The sequence below is a fragment of the Phoenix dactylifera genome, chromosome 10 (assembly GCF_009389715.1).
Source record: "Phoenix dactylifera cultivar Barhee BC4 chromosome 10, palm_55x_up_171113_PBpolish2nd_filt_p, whole genome shotgun sequence".
Lineage (NCBI taxonomy): Eukaryota > Viridiplantae > Streptophyta > Magnoliopsida > Arecales > Arecaceae > Phoenix > Phoenix dactylifera.
The window spans coordinates 12,039,941-12,057,432 of NC_052401.1; the positions used below are offsets into that span (position 1 = coordinate 12,039,941).

The following is a 17,492-nucleotide window of genomic DNA, read 5'->3' on the forward strand; positions in this document are numbered from 1 at the left end:
ATAGTTGCTTAGTCATAATCTACAGTCATGCTTTTGTACTATCACTTGCTACAATATGGGCCTTAATTTTATTTTTGACTGTTTTATTCTATGAATATTCTGGATGTTTGGTTTTCGGTTGATTGGGTATCAATTTTTATGTCATGGTTTTATCTATGCCATGCTTAGCCAGTATAAATTGTATTTCCAGTTGTTTATGCTCCTATTTTTCTGTGTTTTTTGGACTTCTTCAAGCATGGTATTTGTGAATCTTAATTGCTGGAAGCAGATCTAGTGCGGGTACAGAGAAGCTGGTCTCTTAAAAATTATCTTAATAAGAAACACTTAGAAAGTGGTGAGGGGATGAGTTTCTGAGGAGACTCGGGAGCATGTGTGCCACCCTAAACAGAAGATTCCTATTACTAAGGTGCAGATACATAGTCTCTTCATTTATGATCTAAAACAGGACATCAGATACATCTTTATTCTCTTGGTGCAATGCCGATACTGATGTCATGGGTTTCACAAACTGAGCTTTAGTTTTATTGTCATAAAGAGCTTTGCTGCTTGATGGGTACATGCAGGCTGAATCTTATGCTTGTTAGCTACTCGTTGATCTGCTTTGCTATTCGCATCTGTTTAGTTTTACCTGTACCTCTCTCTTTAGGTCTTCATAATTTGAGCTTCTTAGGTTAGTTAAGAAAAACTGTGGCATAATTATACCTTCCAGAGCATGCACTGTGGACTTCATTGTTGCTTTGTATAGATATGGTAGGTTGTTAAATATTTGATGAAACATTATTTGGTTGTGAGCCTGAACAGCAAATATCTAACACAGTGCAACTTCTTGCATTGGAATTCATCATGGAAAAAAGCAACCATTGAACCAGAATAAACCATAAAATGTTGGATTTTGTGATAACATTACCTTGAATATCTATATTATACTGATGAAGCTCAAAAGCTTTCCTATTTACTGTATATTCCTAAACCCATTTGTGTTGTTATGATTGGCCCTTTAGGCCCCTAGATGGAACTTCTAGGATTCTAGGTTAGGTTTTGGTGTGAAGGCATATGCTAATTTTTCAACTCAAATGCCAGATCGTTGCTTCTTTAGTGAAATTCCTGGAGGACGGTAAAATTATCTGGGTTAGATACTAGCTAAATCAGTGTTGCTGCAGGTGGCCTCCTAGACCACCTAGGCTGGTTCTTTAAGGAGTATGGGGGGCGCAAATACTCAGCCGGCTATTGTTTTGGTTGCAAAATCCTGAGGGTTGTCTGAACATTTTTTGTTAAACCAACAAGCTGTGGAAACAATATTGTAGGTCATTCCATCCCCAAACTGGGACTGTCTTTGTGGTATTTGTGATACATTTAGAATTAATTGTTGTTGGTTTTGATTGGATTATTTTTCCATTCAATTAAACTACGTATGCTCTTTGGTTTTTGCCCCAGACCAAGATAATTATTTTTATAGATTTCCTTAATTAAGTTCTTGCTCTCTATTTCCCCTATGCAGTGATCAAGCAAACTGGTTGTGCCTCTTGCTTGGGCATTGGGCCCAGTAAATTTAGCCCGCTATTATGTGATTCTCTTGGTGAGTAAAATATTTCTGGTTCCAGTCTAGTGTACCGCATATTCCTTGGAAATTGGGTAAAGACTATGACTGGACTATTAATCAATAACTAATAATAAGGTTGTGACAACCTATATGGATCTGCATCTGAGTTGCCAGTGATATGCAAAAGTCATATGTGACACAAATATCACATTTAGTTCCCTTCATCATAAGAATAAATCTTTTCCATTTCTAGAATGTCTGCTTAAAAAGTGAAACATAAAAGGTACACCTTATGTGATTGCCATTTTCGTCCTCTGAATTATTTTTAGGGTTTGGTCAGACACTGAACTACTTAGGAAAACACTTAATAAAGAATTGGTAAATTGTATTTTAATTAAAAGTATTTATCAAACTGATTTTACAAGCCATCCTTGCTTAACTATATGATCATTTTTCTTCACCGAATCTAGTAATTATCCCATGTTGGCAAGTGTGTTCCTTATTGGGCATCCCAAATGTCTGTGATTACAATCATGGATAACAGCCCATCCTATAATTAGGAAAGTACATATATAGCTCTGAAAATGAATCAGTTTGCTGATGTGCTAAGAATTGTTTAGTGCGATAATATGTAATGTGTTTTAGAGACTAATGCATAGGACTTATTTTTATTGGACTTATGGGTTTTAACCATGGTATGCAGTACCATTATATATCCTCTGGATAGGTGGTTCATGTAATCTCATCTAGAATTATAATGAGGATATATATGGACCCATAGCTGGATGGCATATTAGTGTATTCATACGAATTAGTGATAAGGAGAATCTAGCTAGGTAATATGTGTGTCTTCATTTGGATTTACAAATGAGAATATATATGAAAACTTGGCCAAGTAGTATGACTAGGCCTTGGAGATAATGAGTGGCCTCATTTGTACTAGCAACAAGGATAATGAGTGGGCTTTTTGTATTATGGTGAGAATATAAGTGGCTTTGGTTGCATTAGCCCTGAGGATATGATAGGCCTTGAGGGTGTAAGTGAACCTTATAAGAAAATGTGAAACTATGTGAAAAATGAGAGCTTTTCTAGAATGTAAAGTATTTTTTTTATTATTTTACAATATGTTCTTATTAGAAAATTTGATTTTTGATAATTTTTATTATCAAATTTTTTCATGAACCACGCCTGAACTTTTGAAGAATTATTCAGCTTAAGATCTTAAAATAATTATTTGGTCTCTTCTTTAAGATAGACTAGTGCATAAGTGTATTTTTGTCAAAGAGTTATACAAGTTATAATATATTTTTAACTATACTTTCTTCAATGATATGTTTTCTTTCTAGGATGTTAAATTCTAAATAGTATTTTGAGCAATATGATGGTCATACCTCAAGATTCTAGACAACTTTAAGTCTTGGGTTGTGACATAATGTACATCCAATTGTTAGATATCTTTAATATGGACATGGATATAGATTAGTATACCATGTTGGCAAAGAGAAAGGGAGAGAATATCTTTTTAAAGTGATTGGAAAACATATGGAAAGGTCGGTTACCAATGTTTTATTTTAAACCTAGGAGAATTTAAACAATGGAGCAAGAAAGACATGTGCCGACCATGCCCATGATCCTTAAATGAACTAATGCTTGGTTGCCTTGCTCCTTAAAACAAAAGCTGGATGGAAGGTTAAAAAATAATAATAGATGGACATAATCATTTGTTATGTGATTAACAGCTAGGATGCTAAACAAATTATTTGTTGTTAATTTAAGGGGCACAGTTTTATCTTATGCCCAATTCCACATGCTCTCTGCATCATTCCTACACCATGAAGCTTCTTGCATTTCTTTTCCTTGAGTCTTCTCCAACCATCCTAGTCTTTTAAACCGTGACACCCATTTTTCAAAGTAAAACAAGAGTGCCTATAAAAGGGAGACGTTGGGAAGTTGGGAGTGAGAGAGAGAAACCACTAAAAGATGAAACCAAAGAAGAAGAAAGGAGGAGAGCTGAAATGAGTTAACGGGCATCACATGTTAAGATTGTAAGAACATTTGTTAGGTACATATCCCTTTGGGCCCCTTTCCGAAGTCTAATATGTTCTTCAAGAAAACACCCAGCTTAGATCGATGGAGTAGATTAGCTCAACATGTTTTGTGGTGGTTCACTTATAAACAATTTGAGGCATTGAATGTGAAGGCTTGAGTTTGTTACTACATCCTTCTGGTATGGGTTACTTTAAATCCTCGAATGATAAAAGACTGTTTTCAAGATGATGGCTTTCTGGTATAGTTTAGCTTAAACCCTCAAACGAAAATGTGTAAATCATGGCCATTATCTTTTGAATGCAGAAAAAATAATGGCCACTGCTTTTGGGTATGACAAAACCTGCAAAAAGATGAAAATTTGGGTTCATTACCATTATCTTTGTGCATAGTCTGACTTAATAGAAGATAAGTTAATGTTATGGCCTTTCAGAATGACCAAATCTTCATTGGTGAAGATTTAGGTTGAGGATCATTGATTTTTGGGATGATTCAGATTAGTGGTAATAAAGAGGGTCTTTACCTTTGGGTATGACCTAATCATCAAAAGACAAGGACTTGGAGATATGGCTTTATCTCTAAAGCAAAGGGCTTACGGTCCGATCTGAAACAACTAAAACTAAAGTGCATGGCCAATGTTTCCAGTATGGCCTAAATTGAATGAGAAGTAAAAGAATTAGAGTTTGACCTTGCCTTCTAGTAACTTTAAAAACATTAAAACTTAAAGAAGTAAGACCTAGTTTACGGCCTTGGCTTTTGGGTATATCTTATCAAAGAATTAGGAATTAAAGAATATCGTGACCACATTTGCATATGGACTCATTATGACGCATGGTATAAGACATAGTATTTGGGCAAGTGTGGCCTAACTCCAAAGAAGCTAAAGACAAAAGACAAATCCTTATCTTTATCTTGGTCCAAATGTGCATCCATCTATTAATCTTGCTCCAATGTAATTGAAGAAAGGAGTATATGGCCTTCACATTTGGGTTGATTTTTCTCTGAAACAATAGAAAATTGTGAAAATTGTCTACGGCATTAAAGCATTAAAGCTATTTGGTTTTGCATTTTCTACCCTTATGAAATTTGAATCTTCAAACCAAATAAAAGGAACAGTTGATATCTAGTTGGTGACCCTTTTCTATATGCAATTAGGCTTAGTTCTTTGAGCCATCGAAATTACATTGAGTTTGGTCCTCTAAATGCAACCAAACTAAATTGGGTTTTCTAAGCCTAATTAAATCAAAATGGAAAACTATGTCACTAAATCTAACAAGTCAAATGCTAAAATATGTGTAATTCTTTAAACAGAATTTCATCCTCCTAGTTTATACTCGTAGTTTATACTCTTCGGCTTTTGTGTATGTATATTTCTTCACCTATCCAATTGCATGGATCTAGGGTTATGTCACTAGTTAAGGCATGCAAAGACCAATTTAACATTTACAAGATTATGTTACATCTAGTCTTTGTTAAGTTCTTAGTTGCGGCCTTTCATTTGGAGGTGTTTGGACATTGGGATGATAATGAACAATTTGCTTTTGAGATTAAAGGAAGCTATCGACCCACATCAGCAAGTGGCCTTTCCATTACGGAATTTGATGGGATCGATTCAGATGCATACGTTGCAAATTGCTCATCCCCAAGGAGATTCTTTTTCTTTCCAAGGAGAAGATCATGATTGCAAACCAATAGATCATTAAGATCAATCTTGTGAATTTATCTGTAATTTGGTTGTCAAAGTCTCAACACATTGATGCTGTGTATATTGACACCTCAGATCAGCAACGTGCAAAGATCATTACATGGTGAGACATTCTCTCCTAATAGTGTAGGTTCAACTAAACATGCTCTGAGTTCAGGTTTTCGGTGTGTGACGACACCATCAAGTGATATTGTGAAGTTGTCATACTAGCAACTAAAAAGATGGCCACTGTCTTATGCTCTCCCTAGACATATTTTAGCCATATGAATTGAGTCATAATTCCTAGCTGTGACTAATTTAAGGTACAAAGAATGATGCTTCATCCTCCCTCGATAATCTAAAGTTTCCTACCATGTGACAACTTATGCTGATCTAACTAATAACAATTATGCATGAAATATGCCATCATATCGATGCTGAATTGAGAATCTCATATATCAAAAAAGGATTTGTTAGTGCATCACTTCCAACACTCTATGAGTGGACCGACTTTGTTGGCTTAATCTATCATAAAATTTAAGAATTTTGTTCCAAAAGAGCAGACATTGTATATATTTTGAATCTCCTCACATCATATCCTACTATGTTACTCCTATAGCATTTGTCATATTTTAGTTTTTTATGTATTTTTTTTTTATTTTAGTAGTTCATTGAAATTCTTTATACTTAATGCATTACAATTTCTATTTAATCAATTAGCATGTCAGGTTTTCAGATATCACTATGTCTAATGCTTATTTAAGCATTGAGATATTTGTGTTTCAGACATGTGCAGTATATTCATTTTCTTTATCTTGCATATGTGCTTAATTATGAACGCTTGCTTATAGAGAAACGTAATGACTGCTTGTGGTTAGTGTCATATCTATGTAACCTAATTTACTATAGTTTGTGAAGTGGGAACTAATATGAATATTTCTTCAAATAATTCCTAAATGCTCTATATATATAGATATTACATTATATCCTAACTTTCTTCAAAATTGTTGTTGTATAAATTTTGTATCAATTATGGAATTACTTCTCATCATCAAAAAATTTTGTATAAATTAAAATAATATTTGATATGAAAATATTATGGACCAATAAAAGGAATCTTTTCATCCCACCCTGAAAAAACCTAATTCATGATGGAAGAGTGAATTGCAAATCATGAACTTGAACCAAGAGAACCAACTACATGAGATTGCTATATTTTTGCTGTGGTAAGTTGTGCAGGACATAAATCTGTACCAGTAGCCATGTCTGTACCTTACTAGTATGGTACTGTACCATACCAGTGCAAGATACGCCCCTCATTTCCGGGAAAACCATGTGTCAGTAGAGTAGCAAAATAGGGGTGTACTGGTACTGGCACTTACTGGTATGATTTGGTATGAGTGGTATGGACTATTACACACTAATATTTTATAGTTTATTTTGGTCTTTCATTTACTATTGTTTTCTCTATCTTATATGCTACTTATGTTAATTGTTGCTTTATGAGTTATGATGTTTGAGTCCTGACTAAATTCTGAACCAAATTTTGTTTTCTCCAAATTTGATAAATTGGTTCAAATTAGCTAGTCAGTTACCTCCTAGAAGAGTACTAGTTTGGGCTATATAGATTTGAAGTATGGAAGAACCAAATTTAGCCAAACTAATACTGACTCTGCAATCTAAGACCCTATACTCTGACTTACTTTCCTACTATAATTCTTAAAAATTGTCACTGTTCTCAGGGAAGGTTTGAGATTCTTTCACTTTCTGGATCTTTTCTGCATACTGAAACTGGTGGGGCATCCTCAAGAACTGGCGGACTAAGTATATGCCTTTCTGGTGCGGATGGTCGTGTAATTGGGGGTGGAGTTGGAGGGCCTTTATTAGCTACTGGCCCTGTGCAGGTACACTGTGCACAATTGATTTCATATTAAGAATTGCTTGGTTTCCTTCACATTTTGCCATGAGAGAATCTTATCTGCCAATGTAATGCAGGTAATTGCTTGTTCCTTCTTAATTGATACTGACAGAGAAATCAGTTCTGCCAAAACAGTGGAAAATTCTGCCAGCATACCATCTATTACAACCCAAGCTGGAACTACCGTCACAACCATCAATTTCAAATCCACAGAAGAATCGAATTTGAGAACTACAACCAGCAGGGGGAGTGATGATCATCAAACTATTGGTGCAAGTGCAAGCAGTTATATGCTAAAATCTCGAGCAATGCATATGGTGCCACCATTCTCATCAATGGAATGGAGAGGTGTGTTTTCTTTACTAAATTCTATAAGCCAAGTAAGCATTGCATTCAAGGATGATATTGCATATTTGGTGTGGGAGTTTGTGTTTAAGATACTAATATGTGCAAAGCACATAATGATTCAAGAGTAGTACTTAGCAGATGGCTATGATACCATTGACCAGTGAAACATTTGATAATACATCTAATTTTTAGTCATCAAATTTATTCCTTTTATATATATATATATATATGATGTAATCTATTGCCTCTAAATTGCTTACACATAAAAATTATGTGATTTGGGGACCCCTAGCCTATGCATCAATTTGTCAAATTTTTTATATTATTTAAATTGTCCAATTTTTGACCACTTGATGCATAACTAGGAGTCACCAAATCACATTATTTTTTGTGTGTAAGCAAATTAGAAGTAGTATATCATACCAAATGACTTGAATCATTGACGTAGGATCTCCGTCATCCAATCCAGAAAAGGGTGTAACTCTATAAAAGTTATATTAGTGTAACTTGAACCTGATCCTATATATCGCATTTTTGATCGATGTCCATATTTTTCTTTGTAAAATGTTTTCTGAAGAAAGGGAGAGTCATAACAGTAAATGGTAAAGAAGGTAATAATAAGGGAATGCATTATTTAGAGAGGGTTTAGGGCAAAGCTGGATTTGCCCAAGGCTCTTGTGCTATGCATAGTATAGATAAAAAACTATTAGGAATTTTTCAAGTGGTTGAGGGACCCCATTGCTTCTATGTAACGTAGATGTGCATACGCAATTGGCATTTAGTAAGTACCAAAAAATTTGAAATTAAAATAATAACAAGAATAACATCATCAGCATTACTACAACAATTAGTACTGACGACTTATATACCATAGCCATAGGTGTAACATTAAAAACAAGGTCTGCATCCAGCTTTTCTGAAACCCACAGCTAGCTCAACTACCTGCCCAACATCTGCCAACTGTTCCAACCCTCTCCCCCTAATATGTCTCAGCAAATGTTTCAGCATAAAAGTAGGCTGCATATGCAGCCACATACACAATCTCTATATTGGGAATGTGGGGCCATTAGGACATCCACATATGCACCTGCATACACTAATTTTTAAAACAATGATTATTAGACATTTGGCTGCTTTTTTATAAGGTAACATGATTTATTAAAATTTCTTAAATATTTTCATGCTAGAAGGTTTGACAAAGTAATTGAACAATTGGTCTGTGTATTTAACTGATTTACAAGAACGATTCACATAGTTTCAGAAAAACAAAAATAAAATGTGTCAAGCATCATTAGACTCTTGGTATCCATGTGCTGAAACCACTGGTCTTTCCTTATGTTTTGCTTCAAAGATGGTCTCTCCACTTGACATCCCCTAGCTGACTTATGCACTCCTATTGTTGAATCAATCTGTTCAGATAATATTAGTCTGTTCTTCACCTGATCTTTTTCAATAATTATTCCACATTATTCTTTTGATCATTGATTCAATCTTGTGAATTTTCAATTTAATTGCTTCATTCTACTTCATGAGCAAAATTGACCTCAAGCTTCCAAAAGAATCAGCTAGCTACTTAGTTATGTGACCTTCTGTGGCATTAGTCATGGCTTGAATTCATTAACCCTTACATGTTTTGATCTCTTTATAGTCATTGCTTCTTTTAAAACTGCAGTAGAAATCAGTCATGGGTTTCTTGGATAAAACTTTCTCGATTTTGCGTGGATCAACCATAGGTACCCTTCCTCATATTGCAGAATTATAGAATTTCTGACAGCACTCATTGGATCCTTGTGTAGAATTTTTTCTTTTTCATCAACCAAATATTTTCTCTTTCTTCATGTAATTACCTCCTCAATATTGTTCCTTTTGCAAGTACCTGAGATCTTCAACTCTGTTTGCTCATGAACTTTTTGTTTGTCCCTTTTAAGGAGATAACCATAAAAATTGCACCTTTCTTTTAGCCTTAAATTTTCTTAAGAGAACATCTGGGGATATATATATATATATATATATATATATATATATATATATATATATATATATATATATATATATATATATATACATTTAAATTTGTTGTGCTTAGAAGACAATAAATGATCTTCATTGGGTTAAGAGTGTTAGGGTGTTAGTATATCATAAACTCATTTTTATTCGGCTTTCTAGAGGCTTGCTGTTCTCTGGAATAAACAAATTAACAAGTATAGCATGGATCCTCCACCAGAATCACATATACAGCAAATAAAGTTCTTATATTTGTCAAATTTAATCCAAATTTTCAAAATGGGATGATCATATTATTTTTCTCATGCAAATTCTTATCGGTATATATTTAGTATGTTAATCATCTTATATGCTATGAAGTTCATTCTTTTACTTTATGATATACATACTTTGTAAACTCACACCTGATTTGGAAAGGTGTGAGATTTTTTTATAACCTTAACTTGCATTATATATGCTTGCAAGTTTATTTTCCCTTTGATATGAATTATTTATCTGTTCATTCATTTGGTTGAGGAAGTAGGGCTTCTGAATCCTTCATGAAGTTTTGGTGCTTGGCCATGGTGTCTACTCAAACTAAGCTCTGATCCCAAAAACAATGCAGTAAAGTGGCGTATCCTGCCTTGTCCCACGGGCCTGATAACCATTCAAGCTTAAGATCATATATGAAAATCGATGTAGTAAAGGGTTGTATATCTAATAGTTTATTTGTGATCTAACCTTTGAATAGTCAAAAGGATTAATTGAATACTATATTTAGAAGATTTAAGGGTAATTGTCTAGGCTCAAGCTGTAGGTGTTTGGATGACTTGATCATGCTGGAAGGGGAAACTATATGAAAACAAGATATTTAGAGTCCATGGTTTAGATCCATAGATGGATATTTTCATTTGCAAGGTTTAGTTATCAAAAGTTTGCTAAAGATTGGTGGATTGTTTCTCCATTACATGAAATTTGACAAAAAAGAATGATAGTGGGTTGGCCGTCCTATTTTAAACATAAGACCTTGTTATAAGCTTCAAAGGTCTAAAATTGAGATTGGTTTGATAAATAGTTATTAGAAATATTTGAAAATATATATTAACAATGATTGAAAACCTAGGGGTAGGGCAAAAGTACATGTAATCTCCTATTGTCTTGAAAAAAGCTTGATAAGGTGCCAAGAAAGGTGCTTTGGTGGGCTTTAAGAAGGGTTCCCCAACACGGTACATCGAAGTTACTGAAGATATGTACAAAGATGTTTTAAACGGTTTAGAACTTTAGAAGTTACTTTGGTACAACAAATGTATTTGTAGTCGCAACGAAACTTCAAGAATCAACAAGGTCCTATAATTTTAAATTAATTATAGATAAGCTTATGGATAATATTCAAGAAGATGTTTCATGGTGTATATTGTTTGCAAATAATATTATTGTAGATTGATGAGAAAAGAAGTGGACTAAAAGTTATATTAGTTTTATAGAAGAATTTTTTAGAGGATATAGGAATAAAACTTACTAGAAAAATGACACAGTATCTAACAGTAAAATCAAAAATAAATATGAGGTCCTGATAACAATGATTGACTTGATACACTACAGACTGATAGGTTTCTTTGTTTGGGATCTATTACACAAAATAACGGAGAGATAGATCAGATATATGTCATACGATTAAAGCTGGTTGGGTGAAGTAGAGAGGTACTTTTGGTGCATATTATTTGCTCAATGCGTATCTTGGAATTTGAAGTGAAACTTTCTAGAACAACAATAAGTCTTATAATGTTGTATGGGTAATGCTATGGTGCACTCATTTTGTGCACAAGGAATGCTTTCTGTGCCACGTGTCATAAGGCAATCACTGTAACTCCTAAAAATTGGTTCCAAATATTGGAGTGCTTGACTTTTGTGCTACCAAGCTAGCAAAGTATGTGCCTATTGAACTTTTGATATGCGCTAGTGGCCACCACAAGCTACTTTCCATCTTGTATGGATCAAAATGTTGGACAATAAAGAGGGTTCATGAAAACAAGGTAAGAGTGGCATGTTGAGAAATTAATGTCTTGGAGGAGTTGTTGGAGTTACAAAAATCGGGATAAAGTGATAGAAAATCAGTTCAGATGGCATGTTCATGTACAACAAATATCTTAGGGAGATCCTGTAAAAATAGCTGCTATAATTTGTGTTGAAGGCTATAGGAGAATGGGTACATCTAGGGGTGTTTGAGTGTGGAATAGATTTTGGAAGGGATATCCCTTGTACTTTTGAAGGGAAAGACCTACTTCATGGAATAGGTGGATTTTGGCTTTTGGTGAAAGGAATAAATGCGGGGAATAGGAGGGAGTAAAATATATTTAATGCATATTGAACTTTACGATAGTATGGATTTTATCACAAAGACCAAATAGTAGATAAGGGTAAAATGATAATCGGAGGGACTAGGGCCAAGCCTATTCCGTGAAATGTCTATTCCACCATTTTGAAGGAGTAGACATACTGTGTGGGCCCACTTATACCCCCACATGGTATAAGTCTTTATTCCATGGCCCATTTTGGTGTTTGGCAAAGATATCCCCCCTTTGGGGTGATATCTTCCCACTTATTCTGCAGCCAAACACCCACTAAGGTAATGTTGATAGAAGTTTTGGGAAAAGATATGGAAAAACTTGAAATAATACCAAAAGTGGTTCTAGATAGGAATTCTTTGCAAATAAGGATATTAAAGCCAACCGTAGGGCTTGATGGTTATGGTTATGGTAGATGTTCACGACTGAAGCTTAGGACATAACAATTATCACAGATATAACTATTCTCTTTTACAATTTCCTTGAAGCAGCTGACATACAATGGGTAGAAAGAATCATCAGTTTCTATCATTGAGGTAAGTAGAGAGATTTGAAACTTATTCAAATCTGAGTCATTTTGTCTGCTTTATTTTATGGAAAATTCTAAAATGCAGCTTGGATTTAACTGGACAATTATCTCGTTAATCACTTAGAACTCCTGCTTTTTCTCTTCTCTTGACAACTTAAACAGTCACAAGTCAGATCACAGAAATTATATCAAAATCAGATCCAGCTGTTACAGTAAAAAAATTGAAAAAGAATACAAACCTAAACTGCACTTGATCTTCATGAAAATCTGTATCCTGTATGCTGTAGATATAATAGACACTAGGACAGAGGCATAGGTTTTTTTAGGCTGATTAATCAAATCGATAGATGTCCTTTTCCTAGATAATGGTTATCTGCCTTAGTCAGACAGCTTATTGACCAATCCCTTCTTATGATTGTCAATTAATGCAAAACAGTCATTTTTCATTTACTCTTATTAAATTTTCGCTTAATGACATTTGGTAGGTAGTGAATCCAATCTCTCTTCTCGAGTCTAATAACTTGATCCATGAATGTTTCGCTGTACCTCTTCTCCTTTTCTACCTTTTCCTTGTATAATCATTCACACAAGGCTTGGAAAGTATTTTTAGTTGAGATGAGGCTAACAAGTTTTAATTGCTTATGGAGTAACGGCGGCAGATTTTTAGATCGCTAGCTCAAGTCTTCGTGTCCTATTTGCTGATTCTGCAATATGGTGCATTCAAATAGTTCTGGTCGCAAGGGACTCTTCATATTTTCATTCAATGCCCATATCAACTGTAATACTGGGCCCGACCCATTTGATTGGCCTATTGGATTTGGCCCAACAGAAAAAAAATTGCATGTGCTGCGCACATGCGATCAGGGAAGAGACTCTCAATGGGAGTCTTCTTCCTCCCAATTTTGTCGGATGGAATCCGACTCTGGGTTGGATATCGATCACGACCGAGGCTATTTAAAGCCCCTGCCGGCGTTCTCTTCGTTTTTTTTCTCTTCGAACGCCGATCACCATTTGTACCATCGCCATGGCCAAATGCCGCCGGAAAACAGGTAAAGAACCTACCACCTTCAATCTACCCTTCCTTTTCTTTTGGACCCTTTGAGTACCCTAATTTCCGTTGGTGATTACCAGATTTTATGTCAAGAATGGATGCTTTATTGTTTTCTATTTTTATTTGAATTTTTTCGATCTCATTCTTTCTTTCTGGCGGTTAATGCCACTAGAGCTTGTCGTCGAGGTCTTCGCCCGATTCCTCATGATGCTTTGTAGCTGTTGCAGGGGCCCGACTGTCGGGATGCCTCGGTTATATGATGTAAGGGGTAGAGACCCTTGTTTTCGAGTCGGTTTCCGCTGCCAGCCACCTGCTACCACCGGCCGCCGACCTTCAATTTGTCGGTCGTGGTTCCTCGGGCCTACCAGCAACCACCTCTCCTCTTCCTAGTTAGAGGGCTCTATTCTCTCCTCTCCCCCACGGTTGGATTTAGTAAGGATGTCTCTTAGTGACTTTTGGATTGGCTCTAGTGAAGGATCCTGATCTAGGATCGTCGGATAGTTGCCAATCTCCACCCTAACCCTCGCCAGACCTTGTTAGATTGGCCACCCTTGATTATTTATTGAACCACCTGATTCTAGTTCGAACATGATCAAAGGAGTTTTGTCTTGATTAGACCGACTGGGGTGTCGGGCACTCCCGCTTGGTCAACCTTGTGGGGTGGTGGAATTAGAATTTTTATTTTTTAAAATAATTATGCTAAAATTTTAATAAAAAATATAAGTTTTGAATCTTAGGTTCTAAGAGGGATTATCAAAATTATTTGGACCTATAGTTTGATTTCGCTTGCAAGATAAGTGATGGTTTGCCTTTTCTAGATTTTTTTATTTATATAATATTATTTTTACATCGAATAATTTGTTAATCAATTTAAATGTGATTTATGAATTTTATTAGATGGTGTTTAAATAAACATAGATATATAATTTGAAGCAAGATTTTTCGGGCTTTAATTATACTGTTTACTGATCTTACATCATATATGTATATTTTGATTGGATTATGATATATATGTTATTGTGTGAAAGAAAATTTGATATTTATCAAATTTGAACTCTCACTATATTCTAGACTGCCAATTGGGGGTTATGCATTGGTACTTTGACTATTATTGAGCTCATTAATTCTACTTCTGGCCCCATAATAGGGTATAAATGTGATATTCTAGCCCACTCCATAGGATGTAAGTGCAGTATTCTGGCCTGCTTCGTAGGATATAAGTATGGCATAGTTAAAAGCTGTTAAATTGAATATGATTTGTTTCAAATCGGATTTATGAATTCGTATATGAATATTTGAAAGATACATATTTTAATGGATTTGCGTTTTATAGCAAAATTGGTTATGTCTTTACATTGATTCATGGTAATGTTATTGCATGAATTATTAAGTTAAGGTATTCATTACTTATTGAGTTGTCTAGTTCATTATACAACTTTTTTTATAGATTTAGAGAACTAGTATGACTAGGGTTTCAATATAGGAGAGTGACTAGCAGAACTTTGGCACAAATTATCTTAGAATGGAGTTTATTTAAATTGACGTATTACCAGAGAATATTGTTAGAATTATTAGACTGTTAAATTTTGAGTTACTTATAGAAATAAAGTTTGCATATGAGTATATCATATTGAGATGCCTTGCATGCTTGTGCGAAGGGTTCTCTATGAGTATGCAGTGGCTGTCACGGCCTCGACTCGCGATCTCGGATTGGGGGCATGATAATTAATATATGTCAGAGCATAAATAGATAAATTATGATATAGAATCAGACATAGGATGAGTGTAGGAGGGTAGACACTAGGGATATTGGGATATAAATCTATATTGATTATAGAATAAGTTATTTGAAGAATTGAGACATCCTATTCAAGGATTTCTAAATAAAGAGAAAAAAATTATGCATTATCAATTTGATACTTTATGGTCTTTTTATTAAAAGACATTTCATGAATCTAGAGAATATTGGTAGTTTAAATTATAGTTGCGCAATGAAAGCATAGTGAACGGAAATATTTTGAAATTGGTCAAATACGATAATATTGATTTGAGAAGTGTTATGATTTGATTTGGAAGAAGTCTCCTTAAATTTTGAAGACTCCGCTAAAAAAATTTCGTGGACGAAATTTATTAAGGGGAAGGGAAAATGTAATATTTAGTAACTGGGTCTAGAGGATTTGGCCTAACAGAAAAAAGAAAAGAAAAAAAAATTTGCACGTGTCGTGTACGTGCGAGGAGGGAATAGACTCCCGATGGGAGTCTTCTTCCCTCCGATTTTGTCGGACGGAATCTGACTCTGGGTCAGATTCTGGTCATGACCAAGGCTATTTAGAGCCCCTCCATAGTCCCTCTTCCACTCCACTAGAATTTCAGCCTCAATTGATGCTTAATGCCTGCATTCGTTCGTTTTTTCTCTCCGAACGTCGATTTTTTTTCGCACCATCGCCACTGCCAAATGCTGCCGGGAAACAGGTAAGGACCCTGCCATCTTCAATTTACCCTTCTTCCCTTTCTTGACCCTTTAAGAGCCCTAATTATGGTCGGTGATCGTTGGATTTTCTATCAAGAAAGGGTGCTCTGTTTTTCCATATTTTTCTTTGGATTTTTCCAATCTCATTCTTTCATTCTGCCCATTAACGCCGTCGAAGCTTGTCACTGAGGTTTCTGCTTGGTTCCTCATGTTGGTTTGTAGCCGTGGTCGGGGCTTTGACTACCGAGATGCCTCGGTTACATGATGTAAGGGGTAGAAACCTTTGTTTTCAAGTGGGTTTTCGTCGTCGGCTGCCTGCTACCACGGCCGCCGACTATCAATTGGCCGGTCGTGGTTCCTTGGGTCTCTAGCCCCCACCCTGGCCCTTGCAAGACACAATTAGATTTGGCCATCCTTGATTTTTTTGTTGAACGACCTGTATCCTAGTTCGAACATGATTAGATGAGTTTCGCCTTGATTAGACTGACTGAAGTGTCGGGCACTTTTGCTTGGTTAGCCCTGTGAGGATGCTGGAATTAGGGTTTTTATTTTTTTAAAATAATATTGATGAAATTTTAACAAAAAGTATAATTTTTGAATCTTAGGTTTTAAGAGGGATTATCGAAATTATTTGCACCTATAGTTTAGTTTCACTCGCAAGGTAAGTAATGATCTGTCTTTTCTAGATTCTTTATTTTTATAATATTATTTTTATATCGAATAAATTATTAATTGATTTATATGTGATTTATGAATTTTATGAGATGATATTTTGAATGGAAAATAGATATCTAATTCGGAGGAATATTTTTCGGACTATTATTATATTGTTTACTGATCTTACATCATATATGCATATTTTGATTGGATTATGATATATATATTATTTTGTAAAAAGAACTTACATCAAATTTGAACTCTCGACCTATGTTCTGGATCCTACCATTTGAGGGTATGCACTGTCACTCTGACTATTATTGAACCTCATTGATTGTGCTTTTGGCCCCACTATAGGTATAAATGTGGTTCTGATCCACTTCACAAGGTATAAGTGCGGTATTCTAGCCCATTCTGCAAGTTATAAGTGCAGTTCTATTTCTGTCCTAGCCACAGGATATAAGTGTGACCATGGTTAAAGGCTATTGAGTTGAATGTGATTTGTTTGGGATCGAATTTATGAATACATATATGAATATTTGAAATATATTGATTTTAATGAATTTATGTTTTAAAGCGAAATTGGTTATGTTTTTACATTGATTTGTGGTAATTTCGGTTTTACTATTATATCTTATGTTATTACATGAATTATCTAGTTAAGGTATTTATTATTTATAGGGCTGTTTAGCTCATTATACGACTTCTTATTTATTTATTTATTTATTTTACAAATTTAGAGAACTAATCTAAACGGGCTTTCAATATGGAAGAGCGACTAGTAGAATTTTGGCATAGATTATCTTAGTTTAGAGTTTATTTAAGTTGATGTATTACTTTAGAATTTTGTTATAATTGTAAGATTTTTAAATTTTGAGTGAGTTATTGAAATAAAGTTTGCATATTATCATTTAAGATTGT

The 17,492-nt window shown here is 34.7% G+C and overlaps 1 protein-coding gene across 3 annotated transcripts in view; it reads left to right on the plus strand.

Moving 5' to 3' along the window:
- LOC103697600 (AT-hook motif nuclear-localized protein 14-like) overlaps nt 1-17,492 on the plus strand; it is a 44,295-nt gene that overhangs the window by 25,544 nt on the left and 1,259 nt on the right. For all 3 annotated transcript variants that reach the window (XR_005513718.1, XM_039131018.1, XM_039131019.1), the window contains exons 4-5: nt 7,013-7,174; nt 7,266-7,536. Coding sequence is in view for 2 of the 3 variants with exons in the window: in XM_039131018.1 (XP_038986946.1) it covers nt 7,013-7,174; nt 7,266-7,536 (433 nt within the window). In the remaining variant the exon portion in view is untranslated. The remainder of the gene's footprint in view (nt 1-7,012; nt 7,175-7,265; nt 7,537-17,492) is intronic.